At 40.4% G+C, this 16474-nt stretch overlaps 1 protein-coding gene across 1 annotated transcript in view; it reads right to left on the bottom strand.

The window, feature by feature from the left end:
* pde3b (phosphodiesterase 3B) overlaps positions 1–16474 on the bottom strand; it is a 292910-nt gene that overhangs the window by 71321 nt on the left and 205115 nt on the right. The window contains exons 5-7 of the mRNA XM_034191148.1: positions 10140–10240; positions 9821–10052; positions 9511–9602 (exon numbers count right to left, since the gene is read on the bottom strand). Coding sequence (XP_034047039.1) covers positions 9511–9602; positions 9821–10052; positions 10140–10240 — 425 coding nt within the window. The remainder of the gene's footprint in view (positions 1–9510; positions 9603–9820; positions 10053–10139; positions 10241–16474) is intronic.

The following is a 16474-nucleotide window of genomic DNA, read 5'->3' as shown; positions in this document are numbered from 1 at the left end:
ACACACACACACACACACACACACACGTTGTGCGGGGAGCCGACGGCATGCCACATCTCGGCAACTCCACAGTCGTGTGGAACTTAGACAAATTTCACTCCCAGTACGACAGTGGTCGTCTGTAGTCTCTTGTCGTATCAAGAGTGCGACTGGCCACACATTTTCGAAGTGCCATGCGAGGGTTGTTAACTGTTCGCGTGTGTCACCTGGAATTTGGCCGATACCTGCCGCAAGAGGATGTGATGGGTTCGCACAGGGCCCACTTTGTCTTTCAGGCGCTTGTGTGCGCAAAAAGTTGTAGCAACAGGTGTACGAGGCATTGGCGACATGGATGATGCGTCATGTGCACTAAGTGTGCACTTCGTCCAAACTTTGCACTATGTGTGAAGGGGCCCTTAGTGAAAGGCACATGGCAACCCACCTGGAGTTTGCCAAAAGGCACCTGAAGGACTCTAAGACCATGAGAAACAAAATTCTCTGGTATGATGAGACAGATTTTACTCTTTGGTGTGAATGCCAGGTGTTATGTTTGGAGGAAACCAGGCACCATCCCTACAGTGAAGCATGGTGGTGGCAGCATCATGCTGTGAGGATGTTTTTCAGCGGCAGGAACTGGGAGACTAGTCAGGATTGAGGGAAATATGAATGCAGCAATGTACAGAGACATCCTGGATGAAAACCTGCAACAGAGCGCTCTTGACCTCAGACTGGGGTGACGATTTATCTTTCAGCAGAACAATGACCCTAAGCACACAGCCAAGATATCAAAGGAGTGGCTTCAGGACAACTCTGTGAATGTTTTTAAGTGAGCCAGCCAGAGCCCAGACCTGAATCTGATTGAACATCTCTGGAGAGATCTGAAAATGGCTGTGCACTGACGCTCCCCATCCAACATGATGGCGCTTGAGAGGTGTGCAAAGAGGAATGGCCAAAACTGCCCAAAGATAGGTGCACCAAGCTTGTGGCGTCATATTGAAGAAGAACTGAGGCTGTAATTGCTGCCAAAGGTGCATCAACAAAGTATTGAACAAAGGGTGTGAATATTTAGGTACACGTGATTTCTTAGTTTTATTTTTAACAAATTTGCAAAAATTAAGAAAAAAAATGTTTTTCATGTTGTCAATATGGGGTGTTGTGAGCAGAATTTTGATGGGAAAAAATGAATTTACTCCATTTTGGAATAAGGCTGTAACATAACAAAATATGGAAATATGGAAGAATGCTTTCTGGATGAACTGTATGTCCACACAAAAGGAATTTGAGCCAAATGTGGTCCACAAGGTGCAAATTAGCAGCTGACTCAGGCACAGTGACCAATCTGCTGTCCCATTACATAGATTACATAAGAATCAGAAATTTTTATACAGTTTTTAATGATGTTTTGCATTAAGCAGGGCAGATGTCTGGTGTGAAACAGGAGTTATTGAAAAGGAGCTTCAACAGCACCAATGGATGGCGTGAATGGTGGCAGTGTTTGATGAAAAAAACATTTGTAGTGCAAAGCTAGATCTGACAATGCAATGATAGGGGTCAAAATCTGTGGAGTATATGTCAGATTCTGGCATCTGATGCCTTCTGCTGAACACTCTGGTTAACTTTAAATGATGCAGACAGCAGAGGGAGCTTTTAACAGTGTATTACCGTTAGTGACCACTGGCAAGATAAAAAATAAAAAGTCCACTCCCACGCTGTTGAATCATTTCAAAAATAACAGTTACTACACAGAAGACTGTTTTGTTTGTGAGGGAAACCCAGAATGAAAGGGCTGCGGAAGCACTGAAATGATGACATCCAAATTAATGGATGTCTGTATTTTTCCTTGGCATTATTAATAAAATATTTCATCAACACACAGATTCACATGAATATTCCTGAGCCAATACAGAATTATGTAACAATTAACTGAATTGAATTTGTCAATTCAATTAATCGCATGCATTTTTATCTCTTCTCACTCACATCTGCTTGTACATTCCTTTTAATGTTTGACCTTAAAAAAAAAAAAATACAAAAAATAATAAAAAATAAATAAATAAATAAATACAAATTAATTTGCAGAAATTAAGACTGCATTTAATCAGCCTTTAAAAAAAACCAATCATTTTATTTTGTTGAACCTGAAAGCTCTGTTGTACTGGAGAATTACACCAACGAACAAGGTTTTAAAATAATGATATAATAAAACTGGAAATAAGGTTTGTAATTAAATTGCTTGAAGTTAAAAAAAAAAAAAACCTGTTCTGTGAGTTTTCTTAAAATAATTTTTTGGAAGTTTCATATTTAATTCTCTCTTTGCCTACTCATAAAGAAAATACTATTCCATCAAACACTAAATTCTAAACAAAATTGTTTGTGTTATCCATAAAACCAAATGAAACACATTTAATATAAAGCCAACCGGACAATACATGATGATGCAACAGGAACACACTTTATACCAAGATTATAAGGGCACATGCACCATACTGCAGCTGTTTGAGCAAGTTCAAAATGTTTGAGATGTGACCGGTGCTGTGTTTTCCATATGACATCATAACATGCATTGTGTGGTGTTGCATACATGTTATTACAAGCAGACAGGGACATACAGGAGCATGCATACACAGGCAGGAAACATACAGAGATACACATACAGAACAAATGTGCCCATATTCTTTTATACTCTATATTGTGGGTTACAGAAGGAATGTGCAGTTGGAGAAAAAAAATTATTTGGACATTTTTAAATTTTGTAATTTAGTTTTTATTTTCATTGAATATGTGAGTTGGAATTAAATAATAAATACAAGCTCAGAGGGCAGGCTGATATCATTCATTTGAAGGTAACAGCACCCACATTCATGGGCGCAATTTGGTGGGGGATGGGGGGACATGTCCCCCCCACCTTTTCAACCAGGGGGGACAGAAAATGGTATGTCCCCCCCACCTTCTGACATATATGTGTGTACTTGAAACATGCTATGCCAGTCTTATGTGCAAACCATGTCAGTCTTATGTGCAAAACCATGTCAGAATAGTAGCTTTGTTTCTGCAAGTTTGTATTTTTAGCAGCATTGACTTGTTTACAACACCTGTTTCTTGTTTGTCACATTCGGAATTTTGTGGGACTGCATTTGCCCAGATTTGAAACCAAAAATAGTTGCCTCTAGGGACTAGTGTCTACACATAAGTATCAATGGACCATATGCTAATTTACTAAATTCTGAAAGTTAGAAAAGGAAATCAGAAAAGCTATCTGGGACCTCAGAAAGCCCATCTGCAATTATTGCTTGATCTCCAAAAACCAGTGTATGCAAGCAAAATTATGTACAGTATGAGTGTTGTCATTAGTGCCACTTCAAAAATTAAATTCATGATAAGTAATGTATCCTAAACTTATAACTCTCTTCTAAGTCCCTGTTGGTAAATGATATAATAATTGATCAACATATTGATTTATTCTGCCTAACAGAAACCTGGTTACAGCAGGATGAATATGTTAGTTTAAATGAGTCAACACCCCCGAGTCACACTAACTGTCAGAATGCTCGTAGCACGGGCCGGGGCGGTGGATTAGCAGCAATCTTCCATTCCATCTTATTAATTAATCCAAAACCCAGACAGAGCTTTAATTCATTTGAAAGCTTGTCTCTTAGTCTTGTCCATCCAAATTGGAAGTCCCAAAAACCAGTTTTATTTGTTATTATCTATCGTCCACCTGGTCGTTACTGTGAGTTTCTCTGTGAATTTTCAGACCTTTTGTCTGACTTAGTGCTTAGCTCAGATAAGATAATTATAGTGGGCGATTTTAACATCCACACAGATGCTGAGAATGACAGCCTCAACACTGCATTTAATCTATTATTAGACTCTATTGGCTTTGCTCAAAAAGTAAATGAGTCCACCCACCACTTTAATCATATCTTAGATCTTGTTCTGACTTATGGTATGGAAATAGAAGACTTAACAGTATTCCCTGAAAACTCCCTTCTGTCTGATCATTTCTTAATAACATTTACATTTACTCTGATGGACTACCCAGCAGTAGGGAATAAGTTTCATTACACTAGAAGTCTTTCAGAAAGCGCTGTAACTAGGTTTAAGGATATGATTCCTTCTTTATGTTCTCTAATGCCATATAACAACACAGTGCAGAGTAGCTACCTAAACTCTGTAAGGGAGATAGAGTATCTCGTCAATAGTTTTACATCCTCAGTGAAGACAACTTTGGATGCTGTAGCTCCTCTGAAAAAGAGAGCTTTAAATCAGAAGTGTCTGACTCCATGGTATAACTCTCAAACTCGTAGCTTAAAGCAGATAACCCGTAAGTTGGAGAGGAAATGGCGTCTCACTAATTTAGAAGATCTTCACTTAGCCTGGAAAAAGAGTCTGTTGCTCTATAAAAAAGCCCTCCGTAAAGCTAGGACATCTTTCTACTCATCACTAATTGAAGAAAATAAGAACAACCCCAGGTTTCTTTTCAGCACTGTAGCCAGGCTGACAAAGAGTCAGAGCTCTATTGAGCTGAGTATTCCATTAACTTTAACTAGTAATGACTTCATGACTTTCTTTGCTAACAAAATTTTAACTATTAGAGAAAAAATTACTCATAACCATCCCAAAGACGTATCGTTATCTTTGGCTGCTTTCAGTGATGCCGGTATTTGGTTAGACTCTTTCTCTCCGATTGTTCTGTCTGAGTTATTTTCATTAGTTACTTCATCCAAACCATCAACATGTTTATTAGACCCCATTCCTACCAGGCTGCTCAAGGAAGCCCTACCACTATTTAATGCTTCGATCTTAAATATGATCAATCTATCTTTGTTAGTTGGCTATGTACCACAGGCTTTTAAGGTGGCAGTAATTAAACCATTACTTAAAAAGCCATCACTTGACCCAGCTATCTTAGCTAATTATAGGCCAATCTCCAACCTTCCTTTTCTCTCAAAAATTCTTGAAAGGGTAGTTGTAAAACAGCTAACTGATCATCTGCAGAGGAATGGTCTATTTGAAGAGTTTCAGTCAGGTTTTAGAATTCATCATAGTACAGAAACAGCATTAGTGAAGGTTACAAATGATCTTCTTATGGCCTCGGACAGTGGACTCATCTCTGTGCTTGTTCTGTTAGACCTCAGTGCTGCTTTTGATACTGTTGACCATAAAATTTTATTACAGAGATTAGAGCATGCCATAGGTATTAAAGGCACTGCGCTGCGGTGGTTTGAATCATATTTGTCTAATAGATTACAATTTGTTCATGTAAATGGGGAATCTTCTTCACAGACTAAAGTTAATTATGGAGTTCCACAAGGTTCTGTGCTAGGACCAATTTTATTCACTTTATATATGCTTCCCTTAGGCAGTATTATTAGACGGTATTGCTTAAATTTTCATTGTTACGCAGATGATACCCAGCTTTATCTATCCATGAAGCCAGAGGACACACACCAATTAGCTAAACTGCAGGATTGTCTTACAGACATAAAGACATGGATGACCTCTAATTTCCTGCTTTTAAACTCAGATAAAACTGAAGTTATTGTACTTGGCCCCACAAATCTTAGAAACATGGTGTCTAACCAGATCCTTACTCTGGATGGCATTACCCTGACCTCTAGTAATACTGTGAGAAATCTTGGAGTCATTTTTGATCAGGATATGTCATTCAAAGCGCATATTAAACAAATATGTAGGACTGCTTTTTTGCATTTACGCAATATCTCTAAAATCAGAAAGGTCTTGTCTCAGAGTGATGCTGAAAAACTAATTCATGCATTTATTTCCTCTAGGCTGGACTATTGTAATTCATTATTATCAGGTTGTCCTAAAAGTTCCCTAAAAAGCCTTCAGTTAATTCAAAATGCTGCAGCTAGAGTACTGACGGGGACTAGAAGGAGAGAGCATATCTCACCCATATTGGCCTCTCTTCATTGGCTTCCTGTTAATTCTAGAATAGAATTTAAAATTCTTCTTCTTACTTATAAGGTTTTGAATAATCAGGTCCCATCTTATCTTAGGGACCTCGTAGTACCATATCACCCCAATAGAGCGCTTCGCTCTCAGACTGCAGGCTTACTTGTAGTTCCTAGGGTTTGGAAGAGTAGAATGGGAGGCAGAGCCTTCAGCTTTCAGGCTCCTCTCCTGTGGAACCAGCTCCCAATTCAGATCAGGGAGACAGACACCCTCTCTACTTTTAAGATTAGGCTTAAAACTTTCCTTTTTGCTAAAGCTTATAGTTAGGGCTGGATCAGGTGACCCTGAACCATCCCTTAGTTATGCTGCTATAGACGTAGACTGCTGGGGGGTTCCCATGATGCACTGTTTCTTTCTCTTTTTGCTCTGTATGCACCACTCTGCATTTAATCATTAGTGATCGATCTCTGCTCCCCTCCACAGCATGTCTTTTTCCTGGTTCTCTCCCTCAGCCCCAACCAGTCCCAGCAGAAGACTGCCCCTCCCTGAGCCTGGTTCTGCTGGAGGTTTCTTCCTGTTAAAAGGGAGTTTTTCCTTCCCACTGTAGCCAAGTGCTTGCTCACAGGGGGTCGTTTTGACCGTTGGGGTTTTACATCATTATTGTATGGCCTTGCCTTACAATATAAAGCGCCTTGGGGCAACTGTTTGTTGTGATTTGGCGCTATATAAAAAAAATTGATTGATTAACAGATTTAACTTCTTGTTATAATCCTTCAGACGAGCTGCACTCTGATGCGATCCACTGACGTCACCACTCACTCTATTCACTTCTTGTTTACTCCACTTGACGAGCTGCACGTCGTGTTGGAGATTAGACTGCGCCACATAACACGACATTTGTGCGTGAAAGATTTTTTGAACATTTCAAAATTCTCTGTGCGCAGTAGCACGCACTGGAGCCCCTCTGGAGTCCTGTCTGCACCAGTTAAAGACGAGTTTACTCTCCAGGATGATACAGCACGACACAGGTCATGCTGTTGTGTGAATCAAAAACATGTTCGTGTCAGGGCACCTTAAATCCCATCAATATAACGCTATATGCTAATTAACATTAGATGGGTTAGCGTTATTTGTTTAGCCTTTACTAGGCTAAACTAGGCTGCCTTAAGTTGTGAACAAATGCTTTATTGAGCTAACTAGTGTTCAGTGAAGTCAGTCTGTTATCCACTTTATTTTAACACATAATTTGACCTTATCATTGTCATATAATATACTTATATTTTATTCACTTTGCATTTAAAACATAATCACCCTTTGCATGTCCACACCAAGACTGTTAAATTGTTAAGCACTTGCAAAACAATAATGGGTTGAACACTCTTTCTTTGTTAGCTTGTTATATAGGCGATGAACACATAGCTAACATTTCACAAACACTGCAGTGACAGGCTGTTGTACAAGTTTTACAAGCAAAGCTGGTTATTTTTCCTCATTTGGGTTTAACTGGTGAAAGTCAGGTTTCTACTCGGTAATTACACTAAATCTTGAAGTCATAACAAATATTTGCAATTGATTAGCGCCCCAGTGACGAGCTGTAAGTCCACAGTCCTGTACGGCTCCTCTGTGTCAGTAGTGTACAACAACAGTGTGACACATGTGACAGTCAACCACAGACATCAGCCTTCTTGTTTGTGCAGGAGCAAAGGTCATTGGACATTTGTGTTGGTTTACAAAAAGGGCTGTAATACCAATGCTGTTCATGTGGAAGTAACATCCTAATTCAAGATGACTGGCTGCACTGTGAGATCATGCTTGCTGTCACTTACAACAACTAAAATAATGTTGTCAATTCAAAATATTTAAGACATCTCTCGATATACAGCACAGTACTGTGCCAAACAGGATGCAGTATTAACCTCCATTCAGTCTTAAGCCCCTTTCACACCAGGGCCAACGTAGAGTTGTGGATTGCGGCGTACCGACTACGCCGAGTTAAGCAGCTCTACGCCGAGTTTTTGTTCCCCTACGTGACAGTATGCTGAGGAGTACACGAGGCAGATGCAAGAAATTAAACATGTTTAATAGCTCGTAGAGCACTGGACGCATAAAGTATACAATTTTTAAGCAAGTCTATGCACCACTGCACTACTGTATGCAAATCTACACAACACTGTGCAGCTGTACACATCCAAAAACTGAGTGCATGCATTCAGAGTGAATCAGCTTGAAGAGAACAGGTGTAGGTTGTGCTTGTGGCTGCATGGTCCACGCAGACTGCAGCGCCTGTGCGTGCTTACAACAGGTAATCCAACTGCCGCACGTGTGTGTGATGAAATAATTCCACAGCTGCTTGTGTGTGTATGTGTTCATAAAACAGCTGAACAAGCCGTTTACATGCACTTCAGTAATCCGATAATCAGAAAACATGGCTTACATTCTTTCAATTCATAAATTGGATTTCTTTTGAAATCTAGACAACAGAAACAGCAGGACTTGGGGAAAAAAAAGAGCAGAGAGACAGAGACAGCGCTCACACTCTCTCGCTCTCTCCCTCTGTCTCGCTCTCTTTAGAATGCTGAAACAAGAAATGGGATGTTTATGTGTGTTTTTGAGTTTAAATGGCAATATTTTCTACTTTTATTGGAGGAGGCAGGGGGTGGGGGCACAATGGACCCTGAACTTTGCGATCTGATGTTACAAGCCGTGATAAGGCAGCGGTGTGTGCCGCTGTACGTCTGGAAATGTGAGTGCTGTTTGCTTTCACGTATCGTTTTGAGAACGGAGCACATTTCCACAATGGCAAAAAAAGAGGCAGGAGTGGACTGTGAGAGGCAGAAAAATAGCGACGAGGACTACATACTGTATGTGGCAGTAAGCATACAGTAAGTAACCATACGCAACTGTAAGCCAGACTAGAAATGCAACCATATGCCATCATACACAGGAACTCCGCCAAATCTGTGCAATTTTCCAGCGTACTCCATACACATCCCAACGCAACTGTATGCAAGCCTGGTGTGAAAAGGGCTTTACTGAATTTTTTTTTGTTCTTTCTCTGTGACATGAATGAAAAACTGTTCCTGCCGGGGCAGCATGGTGGCTTAGTGGTTAGTACTGTTGCCTCACAGCAAGAAGGTCATGAGATCGATTCCCACCCGTGGCCTTTCTGTGTGGAGTTTGTGGGTCCCCCCGTTTGTGTGGGTTCTCTTTGGGTGCTCCGGCTTCCTCCCACATCCAAAGACATACAGGTTAGGCAAATTAACTAAATTATCCATAGGTGTGAATGTGTTTGTTTGTCTCTATGTGGCCCTGCGACAGACTGGCGTCCTGTCCGGGGTGTACCCTTGTAGTAAGCGGTTGAAGGTGAGTGAGTGAGTGAGTGTTCCTGCCGGGCATCACTCCATTAACTCATTGAGTGCCACCCATTTTCAAAGTTCAGAACATCCCAGCGCCAGGATTTCTTCAGTATTTGAGTGTTTTTTCAAGACCCATAGAAAATTGAGTTCTATGTCCATGTCAACAATAAACATACCACAAAAAAAGGGGCGTTACTATCGGAAAAGACGCGTTTTAGAGTCAATGGCATCGAGTGAGTTAAACGAAACAACACTGTACCTGTGCGCCTGTGTTGAGCCTCACTGGTAAATGGTTGATGAATTTCTCCTGAATCACCACTGGAAACTCCCTTTAGCATCTGACGACCACAGCTAGACACAACACATCATATATATATAAAAAATTTAAAATAAATGAATAAAATGAGAACAAAGATATGAACATGCAATATAAAGTGGTCAGTGCACAATGAAGAACTGCAGCTAAACAGCTGCGCCATTTAAAAACATTTAAGGCCTTGTCACTTCATCCATTTCTTGGAAGTCATGTTTAATGACTTTCCCACTCTTTGTCAAATGTGATGTGACACCTGGAGCAGAGAGGTAATTTGGAGCTGCGGGAGGCCTGTTGGAATGCCAGTGAGCTGAGGGTGTAGGCCAAAGGTTTGTGCAGGTTCAGACTGACACTGGGCTTGGTGAGGAAGTCCGCTGTGTCTGGGAACTCCACAGGCGATCGGGTGACAAGGGAGCATGAAGCACCCATACCTAGTGCTGAGGGACTATGGGTTGGTGAGGTGACTGGGCTCAAGGTTGGAGATGTGCCTAGAGAAGAAAGCAGATTTTTAATTCACGAATGTACAATGCTGTCAAGTTAAATGTCAGACTTCTGGACAGATGTGTAAGGCTCACCTGTCCTCCTAAGCCCCGTATGGTACGTAAGGGTAACAGATGATGACCTCTGTTTGGGAATGGTGAGCAGGTTTGCATTGGGCCCGTTGGAGACGCTCTGACTACAAAACAAAAGATTCATATTTAATACAGGCTCTGAGGAAAGTAACAGAACAGCTTTTTGTATTGCTGAAACACTAATCAATGTCAAGACAAATTTATTTACAGCACGAAATCATATGTCACCTCAAAGTGCTATATGGGCAATTCCATGAGACTGCCATGTTAGTTACCCAACAGAATGAGCCAACACATGGGCAATAGTAGCAAGTAATAACTCTTTATATTTATTATTCCTAGCAGAGGGATCCGTCTTTGGCCGGGTGAAGAGTAGTTACCAAGTTGTAAGCATTTTTCATATTTAAAAAAACAAATGAATAAATGTAAGCACACCGTTGGAGTGCATCAGCGCATCAACGCAGTGGTTTAAAACTACAAATAAAGTACAGCACTCGGAGTGCTCTTGTTCAGTCCTTTAAAAGTGCTGCGTGATTGTGATAAAATTAAGATATTTGTTTATTTTAATTATTTTAGTTTTAATTCACTGTTTTGTGTTCTGTATTGTGTTGACTTACAATAATTAATGCCATGATTCTACAGACTACAATACAGTAGGTGGCGATATGTAATTCTAAAGCTGGTTTGTGATCCACCAATAAACACAAAGTTATATTTTTGTTATTACTTTAAGTGCTGTTATTTTCATACTGTGGCTGATGACATGACCAGCGGGAGTGCCTGAAAGTAGTGATTTTTGACGGATTAAATTTTTCCCACATGGCGAAAACATCATCTTTTACATTGCACAATGCTAATTGCTAATGTTTGCATGACTAAATGGCTCCTGTGTGAGCATTTTATGATAAATATTTGTAATAATATGGCTTGTTGCACAGATAATTGGTGTAACAGATCATGTATTAGAAGCACATGCTGCAGTTTTTCCGTCAAGTGATGTGGCCGCTTCCACGCAAACGACCGCAGACATTGCCACAAAAAACAGTCACAGAACTTCACACATAGGGTACTTTATATAGAGGATTTCTATTTTTATTTATTTATTTGTTTAACAGGGAGAAACCTCAAGCAGACCAGATTCGGTGAGGTGGCCATTTACTATAGCCATTTTAACAAGTCAAATCATAAGGCACAACAGACAACTGTCAAAAGAAAGAAACACGTACACACTTTATATTGTACATATGTATGTATGCATACTTTTTCTCACCTTTGCTAGCCCCTCTTTCTGGGGTGGTGGTGTGTCTCTCATATGGAATGTATATATCTGCATCAGAAACTCAAAGCGCTTTACAATTATGTCTCACATTCACACAAACACACTCACACACCAATGTCAGGCTGCTGCCATGAAAGGTGCTCACTACACACCGGGAGCAACTTGGGGATTAAGGACTTTGCCCAAGCGTCCTTAGTGATTTTCCGGTCTGGCTGGAGTTTGAACTGAGGAGCCTCTGGACTGAAGCCCAACACTTAACCACTAGACCCCAATATATACTGGACAATCTATACTGGGAAAAGCCTGTGTGACATCACCCAAACATTTTCCATTGACACCTGGAACACTACGTATGTGTGCATGGCTGACGTCTAGGGGCTAAGAGCTGAGAAGCTGAACAGCCTAGAGGACAAATGTTGCCCTTTTCCTTGGACTCCTGCATGCTGGACAGATGGGGGTGCACAGCCTGAGATCTTCACCTGTGCTCCAGTGCTGTTAGCAAACACACTACACGTGTACTGCGCCCGGCAATCTCTGCAAGACGGCTCAGGTACAGTTAAACATACTGAATAGCGCGCTGCCACTAGTCAAACGAACAGGACTTTGGGGGGGGGGGGGGGAGTGTCACAAGTGTTTGGGTTTGGTACGGATTGCCTAGTGTGACTATGCCCTAAGGAGATGGATAAGTACCAGGGGCTGGAGGAAGAACTAGAAAATATGTGGAAGGTAAAGGCCACAGTAGTCCCAGTGATAACAGGAGCTCTCAGGAGTGTAACCCCACAAACAGGGAGAATGGATGAATGGATTCAGCACACTACTGGTGCAACATCTGAGGTCTCTGTCCAGAAGAGTTCAGCTAAGAGACCCACACCATCCCAGGAGAGGGTGTGCCAAAGGTGAAACATAGTTTTTTGTTTTTAAAATGAGAAAACCCCAATCCCTGTACTTTTAACAACGCATTTCATCCCCGGGAGCTACATACCATGAACACAGTGTTTTCCATTTTAGGTGAACTGGAAACTTTATAAATGTCCAGGTCCCCCTTGCAAAAGAGATCTCTATCACAATGGGACTAATCTGGTTAAATAAAAAAAAAAATAAATTAAATAATTAATTATGGCTTTGTGTACAATTTGAAAACATTGCTTGAGTTTGAGCACCTACAGTATGAAACTGTTTTGAGGCAGTGCTTGATTTTATAAGGAGAGCCAGAGGTTGTGGAAATGCTGTTTGAAAATTGTATTTTGTGTTTACTATTCTAAGAAAAAGATACTGTGCATCAAAAGATTCAAGAAATGCATACTAGCAATTGTGAAAGACAAGTCATTGCACACCAAGTCTTCTGGGGTTCACTCACTGTGAGATGTTTACTGCACAGTAGGAGGCAATAATTATTATTGTTAATTATAAATAAACACATATAATATTAAACCTCAAGTCCATCAACTGCCTTTTAAAAAGTACAATTGTATCATCCAATAAGCAGACCTTTAATACCACCCAGTGGACAAAACTGTCATGTCAAGTGTGAGTTCCTGAAGTAAACATATTTTATACATGCTGACAGTGTGACTGGAGAATTTTCTACTTGTCCAATTTTTTGATAAAGTCAAAAATCCCTGGACAACTAGACAAGGTCAACTAGACAAGGTCTACAGAAAAAAGTAAAGTTTGAAGCTACAATCTGTTGATGCTATTTCTTTACAAACTCCAGCTCAAGAGAAACTGAAGCCATGGACACCAAACCTGGCATACTGGAGGACTTTGCATCAACCATCTTGGGAGTGATCATCACTACGTCAAAGTGACAAAGATTGAAATTTAAATGATCAGTTTGCCATAATTAAAGGATTTTAGCCTGTTAATGTTTAAATAACAGTGATAGGTTCAAAATTCATGAGCCCATTAAAAGTTACAAAACCTGAAGTCTGAAGATAAAAAACAAAAAAATTTGATACATCTGAGCGCAATATGCTGTATATATGAAGCATCAAGAGTGTGCTCACATTCATCTCCCCACTGCCTGTTATAATGTTACATCGGGGCTACTTATTGCCTTTTATTGCCTTTACTCAAACACATTTAAAATATAACAAAACAAGAAAAATAAATAACACTGTAAACAACATATGACTTTATATGTATATATATATATCATGTCTGAAAGGAGCATGAATGAAGTATAAACTTAAGTCCTACCCATTCTTAACAATAATAATAATAATGGGCAACACGGTAGTTAGCATTGTAGCCTTTCTGTGTGGAGTTTGTACAGTATGTTCTCTGTGTGTCTGTGTGGGTTCCTCTCACATCCAAAGACATGCAGGTTAGGTGAACTGGAAACTTTAAATTGTCCGTAGGTGTCTGTGTGCAGGTGTGTTTTGTCTGTCTACATGTGGCCCTACGGTAGACTGGCATCCTGTCCAGGGTGCACCCCGCCTCTCACCCTATGGCTGCTGGAATAGGCTCCAGCAACACCCCCCCCCCCCCCCACCCCCAATAACAATAAGAATGACAACTATAAATTAAATAGCAAAAAAAATGTCTTCTTGTTTCAGCTGCTTTTCACTTAAACACAAGGTGTATTTGAAGAGTACTCAAACAAGTAAACAAATTCACAACACAGAAAAACATCTTCCCACCCTGTTCCTCGATATACCTATTCACTGTGTGCTTGTTAAGCATTTATTTATTGAGATGTGCATTTTCTGGTTGTTATTGCAATTATTCCATAAACTGATTCTTTTGACACTAATGCTATGACAGTCTGTGTTAGTTCTTACTCCTGTTTTTTTTAAATACAGTGATTCCTTTAAAGTTGTGCTAATTTTCTCTCACTTGAAACAACTCCTGAATATTGTTGGGTAATAAATTTATTAGCAGAGTACATGTTCATCAGATGGGCAGCACAGTGCCTTAGTGGTTCACACTGTTGAATCACAACAAGAAAGTCGATTCTCTCCTGTGGACTTTCTGTGTGGAGTTTGCATGTTCTCTCCGTGTTTGTGTGGGCTCTCTCTGGGTGCTCTGGCTTCCTCCCTCATCCAAAGACATGCAGGTTAGGTGTATTGGAAACTTTAATTGGCCGTAGGTGTGCGTGCGGGTGTGAATGTGTTTGTCTATATGTGGCCCTGCTGCAGACTGGCATCCTGACAAAGAGTGTGCCCCCCACACCCTATGACAGCTGAGATAGGCTGGCTCCAGTCCACACTCCACACGTGACCCTTAATTGGAGTAAGTGGGTATGGAAGATGGATGGATGGATGTTCATCAGATGTGGTGAAAACATATGTGTCAGATGATTGGCTGCATGATTAATCCTACTGAAATCATGATGTCACCCTGCATGAGTATACTAATCATAAATGGCTACCATTTAAATAAATAATTCATCTTCATGCACTATGCTGTGCTCCACTGAGGTCTGTATCTGCCACATTGAAATGAAGATTATTTCCCCCATCAGATGCTGTACTTCACGCATGTTTGATAAAGAATGCTCAATGCTAATATGAAGTTTTCTGCATTTAATGCGAAGAACCGCAGCTTCTCTTTTTTTGTGGGTTTGGGTGCGTACGCGCATGTGCATCTGCAATATGGCCGCTAAACACTGGTAAGGTGCTATAAACACATTTTCATGTGAAGGCAGAATTACGTGCCAACACAGAGATGCCAAATCTGGCAGTGCCTTGAATGGCAGCTTGAGACTGGCTCCAAAAGTGAGACAATCCTCACAGAAGGCCATGTTAAAATGTCTAAATTTATAGCAGAAATAAACATGTTTACAGCCAACTACAAAAATGGTTTTGGTCTCTATCGCTAGTTTCTCCTTCATTAAAAATGGATGAAGGTGAATTTTTTTTAATAATTCATCAGTTTTAGCTATTTTAAGGTACAAAGTTATGAATAATTATAGGCATGGTCACGTTGAGTGAATCAGTGTGTTGCCACATCCAGGCAGCCACCCACTAGCTGCTAGCAGTGGCTGCACGCTACTGCGTATTCATTATTACTGTGTATTACTTCCGCCAAATGTTTTCGCCTCGGTTTGTCTGTCTGTTTGTTTGTGAACAGCCTGGAGCCCACAATTTTTATTCATATCGTTGTGAAATTTTTAATGAAGATTCATATACTGATAGGCAAAAACTGATTCAATTTTCAAGATTATAGCTCAAAGGTCAAAGTCAGGAAAAATCCCTATCTTTAACACTGAAAGTGAATAAAGCAAAAATTCAACATCATGTAGAAAACCATTGTGATTAAACATTTTCACATATTAGTTAAAAAAATGTGTGGGAAGTTCAGTTTGCAATATTTTAATCAAGAATGGTGACAAAGGTAAGCTTTAGTTTGTACAGGAGTCATAAACTGATGTTGCTCCAAATATTGTAAAAAGTGATGCAAATAATTGGTTGAGTTAATAAGGATTTAAAAAGGAATAGTTTGCACCATGTGTCATGCCTAGTTATCATGTTACAAGGTAACATATGTCACATGTCATAGAATCCAACTGACCTGTACTTTGCAGACCAAACATTTTATGCTGCGTTTACACATAACGACAAGTCACGAATGCCACGAAGTACACATTCTTGGCCGCTGATCACAAATGTGATTATTCGGGGCAGAGGCGTCAGGTGTCCTCAGGAACTGCTGCAACCTGTTACCACACGTTACGATTAATGGCAAGTGTTGCTGGAGAATTATCAGGAACCATTACGCACGGTCAAGAATAGTGTTGTTGCACGCTATTGAGAGTAACAGCGCATCGCTAAGTTCTGTTTACATTGTGAACGAGGTGAATTGTCTCCACACACACACACACCCATATTCATCCAACCAAATTCAGATCGCTCCAGTTTTTCAGAAGAACTTTGTGGTTGCATGCATAGTTGTGCTCTGTGCCATGGAGTGGCACAGAGAGGAGGAGGAGGACAGAGCCAGATGTGTGGCTTCATGCGGGTCTCGTCTCGCGCATTTTCCCAAACATCAGGCACATGCAACAGGTGGAACACCTGCAGGAGCGCGCTGAAGAGCACTGAAATGAGACTTTTAGCCG

Source organism: Thalassophryne amazonica, chromosome 2 (assembly GCF_902500255.1).
Source record: "Thalassophryne amazonica chromosome 2, fThaAma1.1, whole genome shotgun sequence".
NCBI lineage: Eukaryota > Metazoa > Chordata > Actinopteri > Batrachoidiformes > Batrachoididae > Thalassophryne > Thalassophryne amazonica.
This window is presented reverse-complemented; position numbering and strand designations above follow the sequence as displayed.